The sequence below is a fragment of the Catharus ustulatus genome, chromosome 3, assembly GCF_009819885.2.
Source record: "Catharus ustulatus isolate bCatUst1 chromosome 3, bCatUst1.pri.v2, whole genome shotgun sequence".
In the NCBI taxonomy this organism is placed as follows: Eukaryota; Metazoa; Chordata; class Aves; order Passeriformes; family Turdidae; genus Catharus; species Catharus ustulatus.
Window position 1 is genome coordinate 81,633,960 of NC_046223.1, and position 20,085 is coordinate 81,654,044.

General features: G+C 42.4%; 1 protein-coding gene across 4 annotated transcripts; it reads left to right on the top strand.

Annotated features, from left to right (window-relative positions):
• The first annotated feature begins 139 nt into the window (after nucleotides 1-139).
• Nucleotides 140-18,530, top strand: CNR1 (cannabinoid receptor 1). 4 transcript variants are annotated; one of them, XM_033054692.2, is made up of 5 exons: nucleotides 1,557-3,801; nucleotides 7,600-7,692; nucleotides 8,125-8,181; nucleotides 12,067-12,190; nucleotides 12,936-18,530. In XM_033054692.2, the coding sequence occupies exon 5, from the start codon at nucleotides 12,997-12,999 to the stop codon at nucleotides 14,416-14,418; it is 1,422 nt and encodes a 473-aa protein (XP_032910583.1). In that variant the 5' UTR covers nucleotides 1,557-3,801; nucleotides 7,600-7,692; nucleotides 8,125-8,181; nucleotides 12,067-12,190; nucleotides 12,936-12,996; the 3' UTR covers nucleotides 14,419-18,530. The 4 variants fall into 4 exon arrangements, with proteins under 4 accessions (XP_032910584.1, XP_032910582.1, XP_032910581.1 ...); XM_033054693.2 differs by lacking the exons at nucleotides 1,557-3,801; nucleotides 12,067-12,190 and adding an exon at nucleotides 140-365; XM_033054690.2 differs by lacking the exons at nucleotides 1,557-3,801; nucleotides 12,067-12,190 and adding an exon at nucleotides 1,103-1,309.
• Nucleotides 18,531-20,085: the final 1,555 nt, after the last annotated feature.

Genomic DNA, 20,085 nt, shown 5'->3' on the forward strand with positions numbered 1-20,085 from the left:
CGGCGGGCGCCCGGCGGCTCCCGCGCTGCCTCCCCGCGCCGAGGCGGCGGCGGGCGGAGGCGGCGGAGGAGGGGGCGGGCGGGCGGCACATGGAGCGGCGGCGGCGGCAGGGCGGCGGAGCCCGGCGCGCCGCTTGAGCCGGGCGAGCGAGGGCGGCGGTGGTCGGAGGAGGCGCCGAGGGGAGGGAAGCGAAGAAGGGGAGGCAGCCGGGGGGAGAAGTCTCCCACCTCCTCCTTCCCCTCACCGGCACCGCCTCCTCGGCGCTCCCCAGTGCTGGGGTGCCCGGGTGGGGCGGCGCTCCCGCTCCCTGCCGGGGGTCGGCGCGGCCGGAGCAGGCGGGGAACGCGGCCGGTGCCGTGCGGAGGGTAAGGACGGCGCGGGGCCGGGGGGCACGGAGGGCGGCGGGTGTACCCCGGTCGGGGGCCAGGGACCCCGTCGTCCCCCTCAAAGTTTGTTGGCGGCGTGGGTGGGAGGGGGGTTTTCGGGGAATGACACCGCCTGCCCCGACGGCGGAGCGGGCGGAGGGGACGCGGCTGCCTGCGGAGCATCCCTCCCCGCGATCCGCCGCTGCGTCCCGCGGCGATCGCGACCCACGCTGCGGCGGGGCCGGGCACCGTGCGGGGCTCGCCTCTGCCCCGGGCACGGCTCCACGCCGCCGCCTTGGGCAGCTGGGGCGAGTTGGAGGCAGCCGGGGGCCACCCGGGAAAAGCCGGCGGTCCGGGGAGCGCAGTTGGGCTTGGCGAGCCCGGCCGGAGCAGGGCGACCCGGCGGCCGAGGGGAGCGGAGGTGCGGGCGGCTGGTGGCGTTATGGTTAACAAGCATCTATTCTTCTGTGCGCGGAGCCGGTAGCCTCCCGGGCTCCCACAGGACCTTATCTGACATCGGAGGTTTTTCCTCTCGTCCTGACCCGCTGGTGGTTTACAGCGGGTGACATTCAGCCCGGCTTTCCCATGCACTTTTTCTCTCCAAACTCTGTCTTTGAGGCTGTAACAGAAATAAAAGGCGGTTCGCAATTTTGTGCGCAATGATGTTCCGTTAAAAAAATGTCACTTAGTCGTCCAGCATCCTCAGAATATCCCGGTAGGGTTTGTTGCTTGGTTGGTTGGTTTGTTTTTGTCTGAAATTTGGAAGTCTGGGGGAGGGAAAAAGCTGAGAAAGAGTGAGCCTTTAAACTTCACGCAGCGTTTGTCATGTGAAATCTTCATCTGTTGAGAAATAATTTTGAGTAACCAGATGGGCTTATTTCAAATGGGCATCTTTTTGTCTTAAAGACGTCTGCAAATCTCCATTGAGAACACCCCTGGATGAGGTATGTACCAAGCCTTTGGTAGGAGAGAGCTCATTACTGTGATTGCAGTTTGATTAAGTAAAATGGTGTCAGAAGATGAAGTCCATAGTTTTCCTTCTTTCTCTAAAATTGTCGTCACTGTTATTTTCTGTATGGCAGCAAATGATAACATTAGGAGTTTCGGCACATGTTTTTTTCTTTCAGAAGATAAAGGGACATGTATATCATAGAGCCAGATAGCAAAATTCTCCTTGAGTATTTACTAGGGTTAAAAAAAAACAGCCTAAAAACTGTGTAGCTTTTTTAACCTGCTAAAGATGTAGTAATTTTTCCCCTTTTTTTTTCTTAGATGTATCGTGTTGTTTTCATTGTTATTGTTCACCCTTTCTTAAAGGAATATGGCATTCTCTGCTGGGGGTGGCATTGCTGTTAAGGCGAAGAATCAGAGCGATACTGAATATGATGTTTAATAACAAAGTGTACAGCATTGCAAAAATTACTTGGCTGTGCTTAATTATTTTTGTATTATACCTCATATCAACCACCAGCATGGGTTTTTCTTTCTCAAGAAGAGAAAAAAGCCCTGTGACTGTAGTAGGAATATTTATTATGCAGGCAGAGTTTATTAAATCAGTCATAAAAGAAATGAACGAAACATCTTTAAACAGTTCAGAAGATGAATGTGTAATTCCTGATTTGCTTGGGGTTAAAATTAGTTTTGTAGCAACGAGTAACAGCTTTGCTTTATTATCTGTTGGTCTTTGGAATAAGAGGCAGAACCATTGGAATAAAACCATTTTAAAGCAGAATTCATAAAAACAATATTAGTTTGGCTGAACCAACAGGCACCTATTGCCAGAAGGGGAAAAAAAAAAAAAAGTTGGCTAGGTAAAGAAATTGACTTGTTTGCTGAGAATTTAGCTGGTTGACCATTCTGAGATACCCAAACTCACAGGAATGGAATCAAAATACCTATAAAACTCAAGGTGAAGGTGGAAGCAGGTTATAGTAGTGTGAGGATGAGCTGGTGGATGCCTTTGATCCTGGCTGTTGTTATTTGATGAATGATGTGAGCTCAGTTGCATAAAGGACCCTGTTACAGGCTTTCATGCTCTCTTGTAGGACTGACAGGTCTTAGCCAATGCAAGCCTTTCTTTGACTTCCCCAATTACAAGTTTTTGATTGGGCAGCAGAAGTTTAGAAAGAAATAACTTTTTTTTTCTTTCTTTTTGAAGCCATTTTTTACTTTCAGCCTTTAATGTGTCTGTCTCAAAATGCTTTCAGACTGTCATACCACTGAGAATTTTGGTACTGAAAATGCTACACACTAGAGAGGGAAAGCTGACATGGTTTTCTTTTCTATTGAGTTGAAGTGAGGTAGGTGAGGAGACTAAGAATCCAAACTCATATATTAATTTAGTATTCCCCAATATTTTTATGAATATATTGCCATTCTTGATTCTTCAGGTCTCATGCACTGTCTTCTGCTCACCTAGTTTCTCCAATTCTGCATGGTTTAGAGAGAAATTTCTGTAACTTCTCAAATGCAAACTTTGTGACCTCTCTAGTCATATAGTCACCTACCTAGGCATCTGCAGAATTCATTTTTCTGTGGTGATTGCTCTTCATTTCTTTCTAGATGTCTATTATGTCTTTATCTGACAGTCCTCATGAAACAGTAAATGGTTTTTTGCTGCAATTTCCAAAATAGTTTAGGCTATGTAACATGATGAATTTTCTACAAAACCACTCATCGACCATTTAGGTGAGAGTTTGGAGATTTTTCTCTTTGCTGGCAGCAAATTCACAGTCTGATGGTGATTTAAAATTCGTACTGTGGGCGACCCTAACACTGGGATTTGGCCAAGTTCAAAGCAGCTATGCAGATGGACACACAAGAGAGAAGGCAGAGGGAAATAGATCCTTTTAATCATAACAAGGCTGCTCTTGTTTTCTTATCTACAGTGGAAATGCATGCAAGTCCTTGTACCTAAAAGCAAGCTTGCAAATGTGCCAGAATAGACAGCAAGATGTTATTGTTATTAATGTTATTATTTGTTACTAATGCAAAGTTAAAAATGGGACAGTCTTCTCAGGACTGCTGTGTATGTCTCCATTTCTAGAGTGACACTGTACTGCTGCCAAAAGTGCACATCCCATCCCTCTTGGTGGGATAAAGATTCCCCCCCAAAACTCACACCCTTTGAAAGTGTGGCTTTCTAAATGATTGCTGAAACCAGCTATGACTTGTCCTTTTGAAATGGCTGTAATGACTTATAAATCAATTTCTTGTTAGAAAGAACTTTTTTTTTCCCTTTTTCCCGAAGGTGCCATTGTTGCCCATGAAAAATGATTGGGTTTGCAACGTAAGGTCGGAGCACATTTTATTCTGCCATTTGTGCTGCATGCAGGGGCATTACAGTGATGCACACCCCAAACTCGCTTCTGCCTCTCTTCAGTAGGAGCATCCTTTCTTGGTGAAACTGGCCACATCCAAATTACAGACAAAATAGGTATTTCATTACAGTGTATGTTAGTATGATGTTCACTTCTTATGCCTTGGACTAGGTAAAAGTGGATGTTTTAATGCAATTCAGATGTTGTATTGTTTGTGTAGATTGAGGCTAAATGGCATCAAATAGTACCTCATCCTGTGTTAACCTCCTTTATGGCAATTATATGTTCTTAAGAAAGCTATGTTTACTCACTACAAAGTACTGAGCAGCAGCAAGTCTGTACTCTCAATTGCCTTTCAACCCTCACTGGAGTAGTTTCCATCTTCCTGCATTTTAGGAAACATTTTGAAGTTTGTGTTTAGGATCTTGGGGGGCTCCCACCTTCCTGTTCTGTTGAGTATGTGAAACATGCTCTCGGAAATCACTGCTCTTAGTTGTACCTCTGTTTTAAGGAATGCAGCACTGAAGTCCAGACTATGTACTGAAATACTCCAGACTATGCCTGCAATATTAGGTGACATATGTCTATATACATGCAAAATAACTTTTACAGGATCTCAGGGATAGGTATACTAGTTTTAGGTTCTTGCTTTTAGCCAAAAAGGCAGTGTGTAAGGGAATTCAAAAGGATGTTCAGCAATCATCTTGCTTGTATTTTTTGTACCTACACTTGCAGCTTTTCTGCATGTACTCTAGCACTTGAAATTTGAGGTTGTGCATGACATACTGCAGGGTTTGTGAAACTTTAGTTCTTCCTCTAGGCATGTGCTTTTTTGGTTTATGTCTATTTGTAAGTTTATGTATAGAAGTATACCTATATATATGAAGTCATAACTCATCCCTCTGTATATTTTAGCTATTTTTCTAAGTCTGATGTAATACTGGTTGGAGTCTCTCCACAATTTGTTGTTCTGCTACTTGGATATCAAATTCTACTGTAATTCTTTCTCACTTCTCCTCTTCCCTCCCTCTCTCCTTTTTTTAAAAAGAGAAGAGCATCTGCATATTTCAAAGACATACACCATTGCCAAGCAATCTGGTGTAGTGGCTTAATATGCTGGCAAATAATTTCACAAGTTATTTGTGTGTGTGAAGGCAGTATATTTGAATATCATTATATTGTGAATGTAACTATGAAGACAGTTAGCTGAGCTTATTTAAATATTAGGAAAGGGTGGACAGCTCCAGAAATGATAGAATGATTTTCATTTTTTAATTGGGACTGCGTATTTTTGTCGTTTGCTAATGCTGGTGGCTCGGGACATCGCAGTTGCCAAAAGCCTTTTTATCCTAGCTTCTGAGCATTGCCAACACTTGATGGCCTAAAAAAAGTCTGCAGGAGAAGCAGACTCTTGAAGACTGAGGTAGAAGGGATTTTTTTTTGCAATGTGTTGCTGGCCTTCTGGGCACTAACTTTTTGTCATTGCCTGTGAACCTCTTTTTCACTTTTGGTGTGTTTATCCACTGTGTGGGTCACTCAGTGGTTCCATTTGAGCACTCTCTTCCTTTCCACCTTTAAAGTCTGTATCCTGTATGTCATTTTTCCTAAGCAGTTTGATTTTTGTTAATGTCTCTGGCCAGGTTTGCTCAACTAACCTCTCCTGAGTGTCCCCAGCCTGGTTCCTGTCACTGTCACCGGTCACTGTCAGTGCGTGCAGTGCTGTCCTTTTCTCTGACCTTACCAAGGATGGCTTCTCAGAGCCCTTTGCATCTTCCTTCATCGTTTGAATACAGATCAGAAATGGACTTTCAAAAGAGCAAGTCATTGCCTGCAGAGCGAGCAGGGGATCTGTTCTTTCTTTATGGTGAGATCTGAAAAATCCCAATAGCTATATCCTTCAGCTTATGGAGGTGTCTGTGAAGTTCACACAGCTCAGAAGAGGAGGGAGGTTTTCTCTCGTGAATTTTCTCCTTCACCTGATCTGCTTTCTTCTAGCCTATCACAAAGGCAATTCTTCTCTTTCTCTAAAATCTGTATCACTGCCTCACTGAGGGGCTTCCACTTGGGTCTTCTTGCTTGCCTTTCTCCACTTTGCTCCTGTCTCACCTGGAGATGTCTTATTCCCAGTATGAGGACAGTAGTTATCTTTCCTCTCCCCTACCACAGCAATAACTTAACCTACATTACCATTGCTCTCAGCATCTCTTTGCTATCTCATGATTTCTTTAATTAAAACTTGTTACAGCCAGTTTGTTGCAGGGGGATGTGAAGGCAGACATACAGTCTGTGCAGTTTATGAGAATTCTCCCTGGAGCCTGATGCGTGTGCTGTCTTTCTGTCTCTAAACCTTACTCTTTTAATAAAGTTCACTAATACTTTCTGCTGCCACAAATTTGTGACCTTCTGTGTTCTGCTCTGGTTATTGCATAGAAGCTATTTTCTAGAAGTGGTTCTCTCTCTCTCTGTCTCATTTCTTCCTAATAATTGTGGTTTTCCTCCAGTTTGATCCTCTAGACATTACATTCTTCTGGAGACCTTTAGCATTTAGCATCCAGTGGAGCCTGGTCTTTTATGTCCTGCTCTGTTGTTTCAAATGACTTCTCTCCCTTAAACTACACATTGTGTACTAAGCTGCCATTTCTTCTAGGTGCTTCCAGGAGATTGAGTGTTCAGCCACTATCTCTTCTGCACCTGGCTGGGCTTATGTGTCCCCATTTAACATTTATGTAAATTCTGCTCAGCAAGAAGTGCCTGCACCTTTTGGCATTAGAGAATGGCAGAGAAGAGGCTGGAAATGATAGGATTTCTGTTGGAATTTTAAAATCCAAGATGAACACTTTTGTGAAAAGTTTGAGAGTTCAAAATTAACCAGCTCGATGAGTTCTCTCCTATTTTCTTTAAAATGTCAGTACCATAGCATTGTATCAAACTTTTCATGTTATCTGTTCATTCTGCTTTATTGGAAAAAACGAATAGAAAGTCCTTTACTGAGAAACCTATAAAAGTCTCTAAACTGGAGCTGATGTTAAGCGAGCAACCAGGTCACGATTACTTCACCTGTTTCCTTTCATCTGAGTCTCTCATACTTCAGCAAGACTCCTCATCCTCTTTCAAAATTCTATCTTTAGATGAAATTAGGATAATATTAAGTAAACTGTGAAAGATCTTTAATCCTACAGTTTTACCACCGCTGCCTTCCGTCCCTTCTCCTAAAAGCTGGGAAGAACAGGTAGCTCTAGTTTCCTGTTAATGTGACCCTGATGGTTCCCTTGCTGGTTTGTGACTTCAGTACTTCATCTTGTCCGCAGCTGGGTAGGACATGTGTGTATAAGGGGTTGTATTTTACAAGCTGAGGAGTTTTGGGTGACCTCAGGAGTTCTAGAGATTTTTCACAGGCAGATAGGGCAGCTGCCCCTACTCTTCCTCCTCTGCATCTGTGTGGCATGCAGGAGGTGTATCCTTGGTTTGCTTAATTCGGAGAAAGGCTTCAAACCAAGCCTCTCATCAGGCACACACCCTGCCTCTTGGAATATCAGTTGGTGCCTTTATTTCCAGATGTTTAGCTCTCAGTCCAGCATGGAACAACTCCAGCAGTTTAGAGATGGGCAGCAGGATGCAGAGGTTGCCAGCATGCTCACCTGGCTCACAGAGAGCAAAGTTTTGGTCCTTCCCCTGCACCAGATGGAGCAGACTTCAACCTTGCTTTTGAACCTCTGATCTTAGACACATGTATATGCTCTGGCTGTTTGGGATGTAAGGTGCAGCCTCCTTTTCTCTGTACCTGCAAATCACCTGTGCTAAAACTGGTACACACATCTTGCCAACTTTGGAGGGAGGAAATAATACTATTCCTTATAAAAATATTGTCCATCTCTGATTAACACCCTGTTTTTGCTTTTTTTGTTTTTGTTTAGGTTGTCAGCTGCTGGATGCTGGGGGGTGTCACATAGGAGCCATTTGCCCACAAATTGGAACAGTCCAACCCTTATCCTGCTAGTGTGCAAACGGTATGTTAATTAACATAAATAACCATGTAGCTGTGCCTTCTTGCTAGTTAAGGTTCAACTTGCCAAAGATATGATCATGTTACATAAGAACAAAATTGGTTTCATTACTTGCATGCCCTAGTTTACCCCACAGCCTGGCTGTATCTAGAAGATAACGTCCCTTATTTGCTTCTCTCCTAGCGTCTGTGCTCCTTTCCTCACTCAGAGAAAATTCTGACTGAAATGAATGCAAGTTTTCCTGAATTAGGAGTGACAGCATATTTGCCAATTTTAGCCTAGGAGTAGCACAGTTTTGGAGATGGGAGTAGTAAACCAGTAAATAGGATAGGGGTAACATTGCCTTCACATTCTTCTCAACATGTGTTTTTTCCTTACTTGGTGTTACTGAGTCTGAGAGTGCCATTTCTCAGTCTGCTCATTTCTTTCTCCAAGGCGTGGAAACCTTGTTCTGTCCTCGAAGCTGTGTTGTCCATCACCATATGGGATAAGGTAATTATTAGCCATATAAATTTTCATTTTATAGGACAGTTCTAATTTCTAGAGGCCAACAGTTACCATGGTAGATCTCCTTTCTCTCACAGTTTTACACTGACTGCATGCAAGTGTAAATTACTGCTGTTTCTCCTGTGGTAGTATTTTGTGGACCCATTTTGGGAGGAGTCCCAGGGTATTGGGCGCTATGCAAACTTATCAGAAGATAATGCCCTTCTCTGAATGACTTACAATTTTATAAGGTGTAAACAAGGAGAGTGCATTTATGCATCTTTATGCATTCAGAAATTGTTTTAATTCTTCCTACTTGTCCTTTAGCCTGTTCTTAATTATTATTATCATAGAAGAAATGTATAGACATGGAGATCAAAATATTTTCTAAAATGGAAGCCAAAAATGTTTGATTGTGGATTTCCCTTTCTTGTTTTGATTCCTTTTCTTGCGATGTCAACATTTTTGCAGCTATCAGTATCATCATTGTATTGCTCATAATTACTTTCCGAGGAAGAGCGTAAATACTCACTCGTTCTGTTCAGGCTATTAAAATTGCTTTATCAATCATCCTGGTTTGAAAATTGTAACAAATTCAGCTCTTTTTGTAGACAATGATAATAACTTCCCAGCTGTCCTTCTACCCCAGAACAGCAGGAGAAGATAGGTAATAGCATTTTAATGAAGTCATGTTCTTGTTCCCCAAGTGAACTGGTCCTGTGGACCAACAAGAAGTCCAGAGAGGGTATGATTCTCCCTGTTGTCCTTGATGATGAGTTACCAGCCTCTCATGTACTATATTTTACCTGAAGTGTATTTGTAGTCTGATATCCAAGCATCTTTTAGGGCTATATGTAACCACACAGTGGAGGGCACTAGTAAGGCTTGCCCCCTCAACTCTTCACTAATTCTTTCACTTTGAAGGTAGAGCCTTTTAAAGTTGTGTCTTCAACCTTCAGGTGATGTTTATCACCTGGTGTGATAAAGTAGGCAAGGAAGGAAGTTGAACACATGTGGCTGCAGACAGCTAAGCTGGGAGTTTGTCAAAGCCACTCCATCTAGTGGCAGCCACTTCGCACAGCTGGTCTGGCACTGCCCATCAGCAGCTGCTGGATGGTGGGAGAAAGGGAAAATGGTGCTCAGCTATGCCCTTTCTGGCGTGGTCTTCAAGATAACAGATCCTGGAGTTTTTCTCTGTTGTTTAATTCTCATCTGCCATCATAATTCAGTACCTGCTGTGAATTGCTGCATGCAATTGTGGAAATGCATCAAAATTTTTGAGTGCCAGTGTTGGTGCAGCCTCTTCTTCATATTTAATCACTGTTTCAGTCTTTTAAAAGCTGTTTTAAAAGGAGTGAGATAGTAGAGCTCATTTATGGAAGGAATGAAGCTGAGAGCTCTGAGAACTCAAAGTTGGAAGAGTGGATTCTGGCAGGGCAGGAGAGTTCTTGGCAGAGTAGGAGGGCTCTGCCCATGAGGGGAGCTTTCTGCAGCACACAGCTGTCACTCCATCCCCATGGAGAGAGCATGAACCTGTGTGGGGGACACTTCTTCTCTGTGGAACCTCTGAGAAGCCTGGGAGGCTCCTGGAGTATTTCATGTGGAGATGGTGATGACTCTTGAGCAGGGTGGGTTTGGATTGTGTTGAAGCCAGCTGCAAAGAGCAGTGGAGCTGCTTGGTGTGGGGTGTCTGTTTTCACCAGCTATGGAAAACCTCCCTGATGTCTTCAGTGCATTTTAGTAGTGAGCTTATATTGGGATAAGCTAGTATCTAAATTAAAATAAATGAATTTCCTGTAAAGTGTAATTCCAGATCAGGCAAATGGTTGTTTTACTGCAACTTTAATAAAAATCAACTGCAGCTTGAATAGGTGCATGCACACATACTGCTTGAAATTTCCAATTAGGATATTCCCAGCAGCAAACAAAACCAAAATTAATGTTAGCAGCATCCCCCAAAGCCTAAACTGCACTACTAATGAACTCCCAAGTACTCTCAAAGAAAACTCTCTTTGCAGAGACAATAAGGTAAAAATTACTGTAATAATCTCAATGTAAAAATACAGAGAAAAAAAAACAAACATTGACATTCAAAGTAAGACTCGCCTCTCCTGATCCCATTAACCGTGTTGTTAGCATAGCATATGCATGCATAGTGATATTGTCACATAACTCACTGCCACCTTCAAAAGAGCACACAAGAATTCGTGTTCTTTCATTTGTATTTCAAATAAAGGTAGGGGTTGCATGGCACCTAATGCTGAGGAAGTCTGTACTTGACATGACTCCAGCAGGGACCAGCTATCTCATAACAATTTGTTTGTCTGTCTAGCAGAAGTGCTCAGTTGAATACAATTTATGAAGCTTTCCTCAGACATAATCTTCTCGACATGGGGCTGTGGCTTTACTCATTAAAATGGTTCTCTTTTTTCTGTCAAAAATAAGCTTGAATAGCAGAGGATACCACAGCAATCTTTACATATTTATAGAACTACTTTTTTATTTATTATTTTGGGGTAGTTTTCAAATTAATAACACATTCTTAACTTCTGATTTTAAAATGGTGCTAAAATGCCAAGCTTAAAGTTACCAGACTTGTCCCAAAGCAGATTTGTCAGCAGAGTTATCTTTGCAGCTTGTAACATCTGCACATTCTCTAGGAACAGCTATGAAACAGAAAAGTACCTTCCATATTAGATGATTGCTGTTCATTTTTAATGTATGCTTCAGTGACATTTCCCTCCCTCACTGCTCACGCCCTCAAAATTAAATTCCTTAATACTGTCTGTCTGTCTAATGATTGTTATTTGCTGAGCAAACTGTGTCTGCAAAAGCTGACTCAGCCAGTGTATTTTGTGTGTTGCAACTATCCCAGTAAGGGTTGTTTGTACTCAGGCATTTTTGCAGCATTGGAGTTGCAGTGTCTTCTAAGTTCATATATTAGGTCATATAGAAGGTCTAAGTTTATATATTCCCTTTAATACCCAATGTCCAGACCTGCTTAATAAAAGGCAAAACTTTGAAGAGCTACGGAAAGTCTTGAATGTTCACATAAGGGCAGTATAAACATATCATCAGCCAGGTAATCTCTGCTTCTTTGGAAGTGCTCATGATTTCACATATTTTTAAGTATTACTATTGTTGTGGAGAGGCATTCTTTTCTTCTTTCCTGTAGTTTTCATGGGAAAAGAGAACAGTGGTACCTACTGTTCTTTTTAGGAGTTGAGGTGATCAGTGCTCTGATTTTGGCAGATAAACTCATGTGGCCTTTCTGACCATTTATTGTCAGTTGTGTAAAGTGAGCAGGTTAAGTCAGTATCAAGCCTATATATTGGCATTCAGGATTTCTTGAGTGCAACAATTCCCTCCATACTAAAAGCAAGAAGAAGCTTGGTTTGCTCCTGTTGCTGATTAATCATCGAGATATCCCATAGCAGATGTAGAATATTTGTAGCACACAAAAGGAGTGATTCTGGCTCTTACTTGTATTCAGACCGCTCTCATCCACTGAGGTGGTGGAAGGGGGCCCTAAAGCAGATGTTCAATCCATATTCAAGGCATTTTCTATTGGCAAAGTAATATAAAGGAGTAGAGCATAGTAAGAGCTAAGACTTGTCTTCCATGTTGATGCATGCTGAGGTGCTGATGGGGTCTTCTCCTGACCAGGAGTTGTTCCCCACAACTAGTCACTATGCATGAGCAAAGTCTGTACTTGACAGATCACTGGCTACTTGGGAACCTTCTGCTGAGTCCTCCAGTTTTGGAGAGGACAGAATATTTTTGAGGGTGTCCTCAGGGGTACAAGTTACATTACAGGTGCTTCTTGCAGAAGCAGTATTTCTTTTGCCTGGAATTTTGCCACTGCTTAAACTTGATGCCTTGTTTATCTAGGCAAACTTGAACTGCCCTGACTGAGGCTTCCTGTGTGTACAGAGCACATCACTGATTCTCTTGACTGACTTATCATGGCTGGCCACCTTTCTTGAAACTGTGGACAGAGCTGGGTAACAGCTAGGTAACCCACCTCCCTCATATTGCTCAAACATCCCAGTACCTTAGTTTGCTGAGCAGAAGGAAAGAATAGAGTACTCTTTGTATATTAGTGTAATGAAGCTATATATTAATTGATCAAATACCTTGCTAATAAATTTGTAGTAGCAAATTCAGGATGTTAATAGACCCCACATTGCTCTAGCAGGATAATAAGAATATACAAACAGGATAATAAGAATATATAGGCATACTGGGTGTACTGTGAACTCTGGAGAGCATGGCTCTGTCCCTGTTTCCTCTCTGTTGCCAATTTTTAAAAAACCTCAGTGTCTTTTGCAGAAAAAACCAATGAAGGTGGTGACTCAGTTTAGTGCTGCTCCTGCAGTGGCACTTGGTATTATCTAAATGAAGCAAGCCCAGGGAATATTGTTCTGCTCGGTACTTTGCAATCAGAAGCTGAGAAAAAATATCTTTCTGGTGGAGCATCTCAGAAGGTTTTGATGAGAAATGAAAATTGCTTTCCTGTGAAACACTCAAGTCCCTGTGCCTCTGTTTTTCATGTCACTTCTTAGTGTAATTCAGTTTTAGTGAAATCCGGGTGATTTCTTTCTAAGTGCTCAACCCACCCTGATTTCCCACAGTGGCAAAGCTAGACCTGCACTGAACACCAGAGAAGGATTGATTTTGTTTGACACAGTTCAGCTAACTTGTCCGCAGAGTTTGTCTCCCAGTTTATGTTAATGAAGTCTGATCTTTTCCCCATATAGGATTTCTTCCGATGCATTTTTTCATCCCCCAAGTATCTCTGAAACCAACAAGACTGGGGTTATGAAGTCCATTCTAGATGGCCTCGCAGACACAACTTTCCGAACAATCACGACAGATCTCCTTTACGTGGGCTCCAACGATATCCAGTACGAAGACATGAAAGGCGACATGGCATCCAAGCTGGGGTACTACCCCCAGAAGTTCCCTCTTTCTTCCTTCAGGGGTGATCCTTTCCAAGAAAAAATGACTGGAGGAGATGATTCCCTGTTGAGCATTATTCCCTCAGAGCAGGTCAACATCACAGAATTTTACAACAAGTCCCTGTCCACTTTTAAGGATAATGAGGAGAATATACAGTGCGGGGAGAACTTTATGGATATGGAGTGTTTTATGATCCTGAACCCCAGCCAGCAGCTGGCCATCGCCGTGCTGTCGCTCACCCTGGGCACCTTCACAGTCCTAGAGAACCTCCTCGTCCTGTGTGTCATCCTCCACTCCCGAAGCCTCCGGTGTAGACCCTCCTACCATTTCATCGGCAGCCTGGCTGTGGCCGACCTCCTGGGCAGCGTGATTTTTGTCTACAGTTTTGTGGATTTCCATGTTTTCCACCGTAAGGATAGCCCCAATGTCTTCTTGTTCAAACTGGGTGGAGTTACAGCCTCCTTCACTGCCTCTGTAGGTAGCCTTTTCCTCACGGCAATAGACCGGTACATCTCTATACACAGGCCGCTAGCTTATAAAAGGATTGTTACCCGACCAAAGGCTGTCGTAGCATTTTGTGTGATGTGGACCATCGCTATTGTAATAGCCGTTCTTCCTCTGCTCGGCTGGAACTGCAAAAAGCTCAATTCCGTTTGTTCGGACATATTCCCTCTCATCGACGAGACGTACCTGATGTTCTGGATCGGAGTCACCAGCGTCCTCTTGTTGTTCATTGTCTATGCCTACATGTACATTCTGTGGAAGGCTCACAGCCACGCAGTTCGCATGTTGCAGCGAGGCACGCAGAAAAGCATAATCATTCAGTCGACGGAGGATGGTAAGGTACAGATCACTAGGCCTGATCAAACTCGTATGGACATCAGGTTGGCCAAGACCTTGGTCCTTATCCTAGTTGTTTTAATCATATGCTGGGGCCCTCTCCTCGCCATCATGGTGTACGATGTATTTGGGAAAATGAACAAGCTCATCAAGACTATCTTTGCCTTCTGTAGCATGCTCTGTTTGCTGAATTCAACAGTGAATCCCATCATCTACGCTCTGAGGAGCAAGGACTTGCGACACGCCTTCCGCAGCATGTTCCCCACCTGCGAAGGGACTGCGCAGCCCCTGGATAACAGCATGGAGTCTGACTGCCAGCACAAACACGCCAACAACGCGGGGAACGTGCACAGGGCTGCCGAGAGCTGCATTAAGAGCACAGTTAAGATTGCCAAAGTTACCATGTCTGTCTCCACAGACACAACTGCTGAAGCGTTGTAAGTCAGAGACTTCTCAGTGTTGTGAGAAAAGGAGTTTAAAAAAAAATAAAAATTTAAATAATCAACAACAGAGAAAACCAAACCCATGGCTTAACGTGTTTGTACCCTCCTGTAATATTTTTTGGTTTGTCATTGTAAGCTGAGCGATGATTGTGTTAAGAGCATTGCCATCAGCCAGTTCTTCAGGTTTTACAATTAGGGATTCTAGCTAAATTTTCACAAGTTTTTCTAAAAAAGTGTTTACTGAATAATAATGTTTCCTGAAAGAGCACAGAGGAAATACCAGATTAGCAATCGTTCCTTTGGGGGTGTGAAGAAGAATTGTGAAACCTAATCGAAAAATAACACATCCTAAACCAATTCCATCAAATAAGAAAAAAAAGCCTTGTAATCATGCTGTTCATTTCAATGTGAAATGTATTTCATGTCTGTAAGTAATAGGAGTTTCTGATTTTTTCCAAAAGCAGCAGTGCTGAGTTTAGAGGTTTTGTAAAACGTGTCGTGTCCCGTGAATTGTGTGCTGTTTTATTATGTGTTATTGATATTTGTCTGATTAAACAAAGTGATAAGGTAGAATTCCGTGGAAATAACGTGAAACGTGATATGTAAACCCCATTGAAAACACTTACTGTATTTGAAGAATTCCTATGAGATATTTTGGAAATTTTACACTTTAGTGGTCTTCTGTGGACTTAGAGGAGAGGCTTTGTGTTCTTCTACTAAAATTATTTCCCTACAACCTTTTACTTTCACATGCATATGAGACTAACAGCAACAGAGGAATAGAGGAGGAATGTGAGAAAGGAATGCACTGGTTCAGACTTTTAAATACCACTGCATTTATACAGAAGGATTATTTCTGTTTGCACAGACTACTGCCCTGCTCTTGGGGGTTGCGTGCATATGAACACTGAAGAGCAAAGGTCCTGGATATTGGCTTCTTTAATGGGCATCTTGTTTTAAGCCATGTGCTGGTGTTGGACCACTGAAGACAGCATCTGTCAGACTCAATGTGCGATGTTATCACTGTGCAGTCGATGTATACTTGAAGTGTGTCACATTCCTGTATCCCAGGTCTAAGCAGATTCAGAGCCTGAGATGCCAAACTCTCATCCTCACTAAAAGAGGAGGAAATATTGTCAGACTTAGACATTTTCTTATTTTGTGAGCGTGTATATAAATAAATATCTCTGTGTGTGTACGTGTGTGTGCGTGTGTGTGTGTAAGTATACTAACCAGTGTGAGTCATGGTAGCATAGCTAAGATAGGACACTATGACCAAATGTAACTGTATTTCTTGTTGCACGCTTTGCACACGAGTTCTGTTTCTAAAATTGAGTTCTTCCAATTGATTACTGGTGAAGGTACCGTATAAAAACATCTCGATCCACACTGAGATGTGTATCCATGTGCTAGAGGAAGCAACCTTTCAGTTGCACGTGAGAATAAAGGAAAACGAGAGGCAGACAGCATGGGATGAGCCCGCACTGACAAATGCTGCGGCTGTTGATGGAGTTTCTGAAGACTGAGAAAGCCAGGAGTAAATGGTGGTTTGTTTTAAGGCTGTGAGTATTCAAAGCTGATAGCTTTCAATGAGGTGCATCTGTCTGAAACCACTGAAAGGTTTGACACTACCAGGAAGAAATTACTGAAGGAAAATAGTGATTTTCATCTGTGGTGGGACAGTTTCTGCAGCCTGGGACATCACAAGGACCATGCTGCCAGATAGTCTTTGAGGCATGGATATTCTGTGATTCTGTTCTGAGGCATAAGGTCTGGGATCCTTTCCTCTGCTGCCTTGCTTTTTCAGACCGTTTCCTCACCCTTCTGGCTGATTTCTGCCAAAAAAGCTGAAAATGCAGCTTAGTCCTTTAGCTGCCTGGCACTGGCTGCAACAGGGGTGGCTTTCTCCATGGCACAGGGAGAGTGGAGCCAAATCCATACTGCCCTGCTACCCATCCTTGTATTCAGGCAGGGAGAGAGAGGGGGCAGCAGCCCTGGGTCTCTGGCTCCCTCAGTGCAGGCCAGAGCAGTGGGATTGAATGAACAGCAGCCCTTTCAGCCAGTGGCTCTGTGGGGGTGCAAATGGCTCCAGATTTAGGCTTGGTCAGGGCTGGCATGTTTTAAAGATAAGATTGGACCAGGTGATGTGCTGGGCAACAGCTGGAAGTGACAGGGGTACTTTCCTCCTCCACCCAGCTCCCCTGTATCGCACACTCTACCTGTGTGACGGGACAGGGCACCACGCTCTCAAGAGGCCCACTGCTGTCAGCCAAAACCAGTGGATTGCAGAGAATTCCCAGAGGATGTCAAGTCCTCCTGAAAGACCTTTCTTATGTCTAGGTCTAGTCCATCCTAAGGCAGTCCTCTTGGAGGAGTGGGGGAAAGCCCATTTGAAATGTTAAGGGTATTTTAAGAGCCATTTTTGAAACTGTCTTCTTGTGAATTAAATGCAAACTTTGTGGAATTTTGTTGTGCATTCAAGTTCTAAATTTTACGATAAATCATGGGACAATGGGGCTGTCTTGGCACTTAACTTGGTGCTTACTGATATAATAAGAAATAGCATCCTGTGAAATGTTATCGTCTATCATCAGTATCCTCATTTGCATAATGAGTTTTTCTAAAGCTCTGGGAACTGCATCGGTTCACTTAGAACCATTTATTAAAGAGTTGGCAACAATTTCCTTACATGTTGCACACTAAGTAGAGCTATTCTTTCATTAGAAAAATCTGCTGCCGTTCCGAGATAAGCTGTGCTTATACTTCAGCTTCAGTTTTTCCTAATTTGCAGTTGGCTACCTTCACTTAGTGATAGCACAGCCAAACGATACTGTGTTCCACAGCCACCCACACCATCATCATCATCACCACCATCACCATCCACCCACCACCGCTAGTTGCAGTTACGTGTGTGTGTACCAACTCCAAGTGTCACGTATCTACTGAGACGACAATCTATGTCACACCTGTGCAGAGTTGGATTCTCGACAGTCTAACTGTACATTTGTATGATACCATCTCCTCAGTGCTGTGCAATCACTATCCACATCTTGCACTGGCCTTTCAATGAAAATTTTAATGTGTCTATTGTGAGATAGACAGCGCGTTCTACCTGCTGTTTTTGGGCTGAATGTATGTAAATAAGTGAAAAATTAAAAGTCATCTGTACAAGCAGTGGCCTAAAAAGTCTGTAATTGTGGATAAGGAAAATTGTTGAAGTTGCTGTGACATCTCAAATACTACCTTTGAATAAGCTGTTTACAGGGTCTCTTGGGATGCTGTTTCACAGTGAAAAGAAAATTTTTCCTTGTGATAATATGAGGTAAAGAAATCGGATTACCTGAGAATTTTATTTCCAGTGTTTCAAAGTGGAGAACATAACTCTTTATTGTCTGTAAATCTAACATTATTACTTCCTCTTAGAAGAATATTGTATCATTAGATGTTTGTTTGAGCTGGTAACATTCTTGCAACTGTTGCAATATTTTTCATTAGCAACCTGTATAATAGTTTGTACACAAGTACTGTTCAGATTGTCATGAAAAGTAGCTTTGACCATTTACTTACCAGTAGCAGAATAGTATTTCTGTAAGATTTCCAGTGTATTCCTACCATATCATATTTTATTTCTATAATGTAATTAAACTGTTATTTATTCAAGGAGAAAAAGTATTCCTCTGCTTTTTTGTTTTCCAAATTTTGAGATAACTGAGGACGCCACGTGATGATGTTGCCTCATCCCACGATCTGGTGCTCTACGTTTTGTTTATAAGTTTGTCTGTCAGATTCTGAAACAACTGCTTAAACTACTTGACAACAGGTTGTCAAGCTTTGTGGATTTTAATTGTACGTTGATATGTTTGAAGGAGGAGGTAGATCATATATTTTATATTTGTGTATCCAGTACTATGGAGACGAGAGAAATGACAGTTAAAACTGCATCTCCTGTTTCATTATGTAGGCAATTTCCCCTTTCTTCCGTATTAGCTAAAATGCAATAAATTCCTTTTGCCTTCCTCACATGAACGTTAGCTGAAAGATGTCACATTAAGACAAACCCATATACTTCAGAAAAACAAAACACAAAAGAACAAAAGAAAGGAATTCAAATTAAAATAGTGCTGCCAGCAGCATTGATGACCAAAATTAGTTACTGGGGGTTGTGAATGTAATCAAAGATTTGAGACAAAGAGTTAGTCTAGTTTTGGCCAGTGCCAGTGGGGACAGAGTTGATGGGTGTAGGGAGTGGATGATGAAGTGGTCCAGGAGGGATTCATTGAAGCTGTGCAGAGAGAGCAGGCTCAGCCGTGCCACTGCCTATGAATCACATTAAAGTGTTCCTGCTGCTGCTCATCCACATATGAAAGGAAGGGTTGAAAAAGCCCACTAAATGCTGTATAAAGGTCCCTGCCTATTTCAGAGGATCAGTTTTCCATATGACTTAATCTTAGATTCATGTTACTTGGGCAATTTTCCTTCTTCACATCTGTGGTTTGAAAACATCCTTAGGGGATAAAGTGAGCATGTCACAGAATCGTGGAATCATTTAGGTTGGAAAAGACCTCTAGGATCATCAAATCCAAACATGGACCTCACACTGCCAAGGCTTGGGATCACGATTGTGTCACAATATCTTTAGTTTTAAAAATTGGGTCACTGGTGCATTGAGAAAGTCTTGGCAAAGCATGAGCAACTAGAAATAAAAGATTAACTCTTAATCTAATCTTTAGCTGCATACTACATTTAAATCTGAATACGTCTGCTAAAAGCTGTCACTGTCAAAGCAGCCAGGAGACAGTTCCCTGTGTATTTCCATGGTCATTGGAAAACAAGGGTTATGCTGCCACAAACCAACAGCTCCTCTTGACTGTAACATCTGGCTGTGTTTATAAGTCTGTTCTGAACAACACAAGAGGAAATAATGACAACTTTCCAAGCAACTGCTTCCCGACACTATACAAGCTCAGGAAGCACATGGGCAAACGTGCTGTCATCATTTCAGCCCTTCACATTAACACCTCTTATTGTTTCTCCTTTTCTGACAGCTGTTTTAAGAAGTCACAATATCATCATACAGAGACATCATCAATAAAACATATTCAGTTTCTTGGGTTTATTGGGTTGGGGTTTTTTAATGTTTTGTCTTCAATGAAATCCAGCTTTGGGTTGTTGTAAAATTAAATCATAATATCAGGCAACTGTTTATAATAGAAGAGAAAAAAAAATACCTGTTTTTAAGAAAGCATAGGGTGGGGAGTGTATCTGAACAGTTTAGAATATATGCCTTCCTCCATTCTGTTTTTGTCCATTGGTCTATTTAGGTAATCAATACAAATAATTTTCTTTAAATAGCAGCACAAAATATGAAGCACAATTGCCTTTAACAGAACTCCTTTAATATGAACAGCCATCTAATACTGATCTTTGAAGTTCAGTTAGGAGAAAAAGTGATGATGAGGCTAAGGTAATTTTAATAACGAGGTCTGACGTGTCCTGGTATTGCTTTCCAATAAATCATCTTTCACATTTAGAGCAGCACTCACTTTAATGCTAAAGCATTTTAAGGTATTGGATCCTGTCTCAATAAAGTCCCTCAGAATTTTTATTGACTTCAGCAGGAATTATATCTTACCCCAGGTTTTTGAGCTATCAGTGTGCATTTGGA

Bases quoted from the DNA above. Each gene is read 5' to 3' on its own strand.
- CNR1 (XM_033054690.2), top strand. The intron at 7,693-8,124 runs GTATGTTAATTA...TCTTTCTCCAAG, and splicing joins ATCCTGCTAGTGTGCAAACG to GCGTGGAAACCTTGTTCTGT. The intron at 8,182-12,935 runs GTAATTATTAGC...TTCCCCATATAG, and splicing joins CCATCACCATATGGGATAAG to GATTTCTTCCGATGCATTTT.